Raw genomic sequence first — 6,000 nt, forward strand, 5'->3', positions numbered from 1 at the left:
TGATCTTTTTATTGGCTTGTTATTCTTCAGCAACTTCCATTTTATGTACTACACATCATGTACCACATATACACATGATGTGTAGTACATAAAATGGACATACACATTATGTACTAGGTTAGCTAGTGTTTGAATAATTGTGCTACATCTTCGGAACTGCCATACCTGAATTTGAAGATGATGGTCTGCATTTCCTTGAATACTGGCCACTGGATAGTCAGTGTATGGAAAGTCTAGACTGAGACAGACTCATTTATTTTGTGAAGTACATAGTCCAGACTAATAGCTTGAAGATCAGCAGTACTGATCAATCCTGCTGGTACTAGCTCAAACATCCCAGATGCTCAGGCCCCCCTAAAACTTAAAACTGGTAAGGGAATTTTCTAAGATACATTTTCTTGCCTATGAATACCCTCAGCCATTATTCACAATGCAGTGATAATGACTTGACTCACACATAAAGAAATCAGCAGATGGGCTCTTTCCTCTTCATATAAAAATGTCAGTTAAATATAAGAAGGATAAACCTAGCAGAATTATGTGCCAACTATGCCAAAACATAAAGAAATACTGCCAGGTGTAGGAATCCTTTCTTTAGACAGATATTCCTTCAAATTTCAGTTTTCTTTACTAAATTCTAAGGAATCTTTACATAAGAGACATCAGAAATATGATCTCTGACCGCTGCCACTAGAATTCTGCTTACATTGCTAAGTTAGTGACTGTACAAGTGTGCAGTGTGTCTGTAATTGCTACCACCAGGAAGAAATTTCCCTTCAGGATTCCTCCCTCACTGAGTTGTAAATCTACAAAAGTCTTTGGCAAACTGGTGGCTTGACTTCTTGGAAGCCAAACTTGAAGGACCCAAATAGATGGGAGCCATTAACTACAAACATATGAATGTAATAAATTTAGCAATTACCTGTATTTGTATGGTACCCTCATGAAGGTATTCTCCTAGTAAACTTTAAATATCCACTCAAATCATACTTAAGTGTGAAGTAAATGTTTTCAAGAGCCAATAATTTAATAAATTAATTATTAGCTTTGCAACATTCTTTTAACCATTCAAGCTTTGGGGATTTTAGCACAGTAGCAGTATATACAGTGCTACAGGCTGGATTAGTTACAGTGTGTTTGCTACCCTTCGGACACCTATTTGAAGTTATATTAATGAGAGAGTACGCTGGAGGTGCTATTTGTAAAGTAAAGTACTTGAGGACACGTAATCCAAACGACACAGTGATGTTATTTAGCAATATATGTACTATGCAGTAAGGCAAACATGCTTAAAACATGTAAATGGATTTTCTGTTAGGGTCCAGGACTTGAAAGCGCATTTGATTTTCCTCGTTCTGAGCGGTTATACTGAAGTTCAGGTGTTAGGATGCTCACGATGAGGAGGACATGTACGACAGTGTAGCATTTCAACATCTGGGTGTGCTCACCTGCCGATATGCTCCTAATCCATAGGAAAAGGTGGTGATGACGTACACTTTTGGAACAACAGTGGGAGGCTTTAGCATTTATTAAGGAGTGAGCGACCTTCCCATGACGGGTGTGTGAGCAATACATGAGAGTCTTTCCTCCAAATTTCAGCTACTGGGTAGCAGCCTGAAGTTCTGCCTCTCAAACTCACACTAGTCAAGAACTGCAATAACTCCTTCACGTCAGAGCACAGTCCTGTAGTGTGGTACTAGAAAGGACTCTATGCCACAGTCGCTTATGATTACACAGGGCTGGAAGCAAGCTTGCTACGCTAGTTCTATATTAGTTTTTCAAAACTGCTCTTCTGCTGAATGTTTTCAAATACATTTTGAAGGATGCTATTATCCATGTTGTTTCCATTCCCATATTTGCAGTCATAATAGTGTTTTGCCACAGAAACAAGTCATTGTGGGGTAATTAGATACTGCACAAACTGTTCTACACTAGCTGCCACAGACGTGAACTTGTTAACCTATGCAACAGAGAGTACCTGAAGAAAGCTTAGCCCTCTTGGCATGCCAGGATATCTCCCTCAGCAGGGGACACCACAGAATAAAAGCTTGCACACAGGCCCTTGGCACGCACTGGCTTATGCCTTTGTCAGTCTTTAGGTTCTGAAATGTAACAATTCTCTTAGAAAAAAACAAGCACAAACATCATCTTTACGAAATCACAGAGAATTTTTCCATCCTGCTGTTTGCTAGGACCAAAAAAAGAAAGCTTATCGCATTACCCTGGAGATCAGAAGGTTCCTCTGACTCTGTTTACTGAAATGACAATACAGCATGCTTTCTGATGGGTTTTGCAGTTCTACAATGTAAATACACAGATTATATATTTACTAAAAATATCTGTGAGTAATGGCATCAACTGCACAGTCATGGCTCTTGCCTGTTCCAGTGTACTACTTCAAACTGATGATGATAATGTTTGATTATAAACCAGTTTGTAGCTAATTTATTCTCTGGCCAGATGTGCCTAATTCGTGTTGTCATCCTTGCAAGAGCATGGATGGATGCACAAGGAGGAGCAGCAAGGAGCTGCAAGGAGGAGCCCTACATGCAGCACTTCACTTTCCCTCAGTTTTGAATTCATGCTGGTTAGTTTGTTTTGGGAACAGCGCTCTGTGACCCAGTGAAAAAGTCCCCCAAAGCACCATTGTAATGAAGTGCCCAGCCATGTGAGTGGCACCTCGAGTTCCATAATCACTTGCCCAGCACTGAATGAGGACCATTGCTGTGAGAACAGGGAGCATCAGGCCCTGTGCACAGCCCAATGCACATGAGCTGCTCCTGGTAAGTGCAGTGCAATCTCCAGTTACTTTTGGGACCTCACTGTGGGGCTGAGCTTCCCACTGGCCAAATAACAACTCAGCAATCCCAGAGAAGTAGTCTCAGCAGATTTGGGTACCAACCAAGTGAATCCTTTTAGAGCCTGTGGTTGAGCTGATGACCCATTTACTTTTCATTTGCCATTAACCAGGAAGACTACAGCAGCACCCTGGTAGTGCTGCATGTGTATAGTTAATAGTGTATATTATTGCTGGGGAGAGAGCTCTTTTCTTTTAAAGAGGCTGTTTTACATAGGGAATACCTCAGCTCTCCTTGGAGTATAGCAGCTAATAGAAAAAAGCCTAAAATAATAAATCCCAAAGCCCATGTCAGAACTACCCACACAGACAGATAATTTCGACTCACTCTCCAGAAAGCTATAGCTATAACTGCGGAATAACGGAGCCGTCTTCCTACGTTAGAGCCAGGCAGCCACTGCCTTTAAACTCAAGCTGGAACAAACCTTCCCTGTCAAGTGGCTGTTTTGTTCATACACTGCCTCCTAAGGTTCTACTCAGCTCCTAGTGACAAGGACCTCCCTATTTTTACATGTTTACACAGCACAGATCATCACTATGAAGTTCACAGAGAGATCAGTCAGGTGTTATCGTAATACCCATCATAAGTAAGTAGTAGAGGATCAGTAAAAGCACATTATCCAGGTAAGCTGCAAAGAACGTTCATAGAATCAACTAGATTGGAAAAGACCTGTAAGATCATCGTTATGCAAGGTTACCTCTTTTCTCCCTTTACCTCTCTATCTTCCAAGTGACATACTAGCAGGCAGAAAAACTTTTCATATGCAAGTCAGTTAAAGATTCAGAGGCCATGCCATTTGAGCTGGAAGTTGGTTTCCAGTAAAGTAAATTGAATGACATTTAAAAATTAATAAGTAAAGGAAAAAGGCTGCAGGAAAAAAAGAAGTGCTTTTCTGGGTGGTATACATAAGGATTATTGTGCCCAAACTGTCACATCCTGTTTCAATGCTGAGTGGCTAAACAGTGAAAGTTCTCTGATGAGTCTACCAGAGAGGGTAAGGCAGGTGAAAACCCCCAAGCCCCTAGGCAAGTGTCTCTTCTCTGAACCTGTGTAAAAAATCAATCTTTCCAACCATGAACAAACCCCTGTAAGCGATCTGATGCTTGGTGTGAAAATAACTAAAACCATCTATTGACATCGATCCTCTCCCTGAGCCCCACCACTCCCCCAAGACCTTACTGTGTAAGGAGGGAAAAACACAAGCAAACATCCCCAAACCAAGCATCTCAAAGACAGATATTTTCCCAGTTCAACCTCCTGAGCTGCCCAGGTGACAGGGAGAATTCAGAAGTAGGAGTGTCAGAGCAGGCACCGCAATCAGAGGTGTCTTGTAGCACTCCACTGCTGATCCTGGCGCAGGGCTCCAAATGAAAATCAAAGCAAATCTCTCTTCAAAACAAAGAAAGAGTAAAAAAAAAAAAAGATGAAAAGATCTCATTGTGTGAGTACCTTTGATTCCTGGCTGGTAGTTGATGCTGGAGAGGGGGGCTGCTCTGTGCTCTCCACTTCATTCTCTTTCTCCACACTATCCACGCCGACTTCGGTCATGCTGCTAGGAGGAATCATTTTACCGCTAAATCACTGCTACTGTCGGGAAGAAAGCTACAGACCTTGCTTGCTTTTTTTCATTGAACGTCCCCTTGCTTCTCTGCTCCTCTAGAGCAAATGAACTCCGGCTGCCGGGCTTCACTACATTTGCGAGACTGGAATTCTCTGGATTTTCTTTTTTTTTTCCCCTTCTCCTCCTCCTCCTCCCCCTCTTTCTCCTCTCCCTCCTCTCTCCCTCCCCTCTCCTGTGCGATTCTGCTGTGAGGGGAATAAGTTATCGATGGCTCCGTAGGTCAGCTGTGTGCCTGCTCCTGTGTTTTCCTGGATCCTCCTCCCCTCCGTGTGGAGCAGAGTCGTGACCGCCAGCCCAGTGATCGGAGGGGAGTGAGCTGAAGCAGAAAGCCCAAGCCACGCACACACACGCGGGGCACTGAAGGGAGGAGTTGTATTTCCAGTGCTGGGAATAGCTTTAGAGGAGCATGTGCTGTCATAGTAGTGAAAGAAAGTAAGGCTTGCATGAACACATACACATGCAGGCAGAGGGACAGGCGGTGTGTATGAGGTTTGGAAGCATTTTACCTTTTAGTAGGCTGGAGAAGGCAGAGTTTGCAGCCTAGCTTTACAAGTCCTTTCCTGAAGAAGGGTTCTGGAAAAAGAGGAGAAAAATGAGTCTTCCCTTACCTTGTCGCAGAGAAGACGACTTAAAATTCTAACTACCCAGTGTCTCTAAAACTCCCGCCTTGCTTTACATTTACCTTACATCCCAAACTTGCTAGTAAGTGGTAGGACAAAGTCAGGGGAGAGTCACCTGTGGTTCCATACGTTCTTTGCTCCCCTCCCAGGCAGGGAAGCCCAACTCCGAGCCAGACACGTGCAATCCGGGTCAGCTGGTGCTCCCGCTGCTGCACACATCCTATACCTGTGGGTTGTCATAGTGATAACACTCCATCTGGCAGACACTGAGCAGAGGCAGCCATCGGAAAGTGCCCTCTGGCTTCCCCAATGCCGTCATTCCCGAGGATGTGACACCCGGAGTCATGCCTGGGGCTGTGGCAGCACCAGCAGAAGGTCAGCACGACTTTGCCGGCTGGCTCTGATTGCTTTCTGTTGCTTGAGGTTTTGCCTGATTCAAATCTGCCGCAACTGTGCCTGTCAGCTCTCTTCCCTGCTGAATTACAGTCTGTATTGGAAAAAGCTGAAAGGATGTGCTATAGGACCTGTTAGAGCAAATCCAGGGGAGGCTACAAAGATGCTCCAAGGGCTGGAACACCTCTGCCATGGAGAAAGGTTGAGAGACTTGTGCTAGTTCAGCCTGGAGAAGGCTCCAGGGAGACCTTAGAGCAGCTCCAGTGCCTAAAGGGGCTACAAGAAATCTGGAGAGGGGCTTTTTACAAGGGACAGGAGAGAGGGGAATGGCTTTAACCTGCCAGAGGGGAGATTGAGATTAGACATTAGGAAGAAATTCTTTAAAAGTCTTAGACAGTTCTCTTAAGAGCCAGAGGTATTCTCCAGGTGCAAAGCTCATTTCTTGCACTCAGCAAGTGAGATTTGGACTTTGATGTAAAAATAAACCTCTTAGCAACGAGCGGGAACT

At 43.9% G+C, this 6,000-nt stretch overlaps 1 protein-coding gene across 3 annotated transcripts in view; it reads right to left on the reverse strand.

Annotated features, from left to right (window-relative positions):
* STAC (SH3 and cysteine rich domain) overlaps window positions 1–5,058 on the reverse strand; it is a 67,053-nt gene extending 61,995 nt beyond the window's left edge. For 2 of the 3 annotated variants that reach the window (XM_030505471.2, XM_030505490.1), the window contains exon 1: window positions 4,308–4,789. In XM_030505471.2, the coding sequence (XP_030361331.1) occupies window positions 4,308–4,424 (117 nt within the window). In that variant the 5' untranslated portion in view covers window positions 4,425–4,789. Of the gene's footprint in view, window positions 1–4,307; window positions 4,790–4,985 lie in introns of those variants that run through there. The other variant, XM_030505481.2, reaches the window with a different exon arrangement.
* Window positions 5,059–6,000: the final 942 nt, after the last annotated feature.

This window comes from Strigops habroptila, chromosome 1, assembly GCF_004027225.2.
Source record: "Strigops habroptila isolate Jane chromosome 1, bStrHab1.2.pri, whole genome shotgun sequence".
Classification (NCBI taxonomy): domain Eukaryota; kingdom Metazoa; phylum Chordata; class Aves; order Psittaciformes; family Psittacidae; genus Strigops; species Strigops habroptila.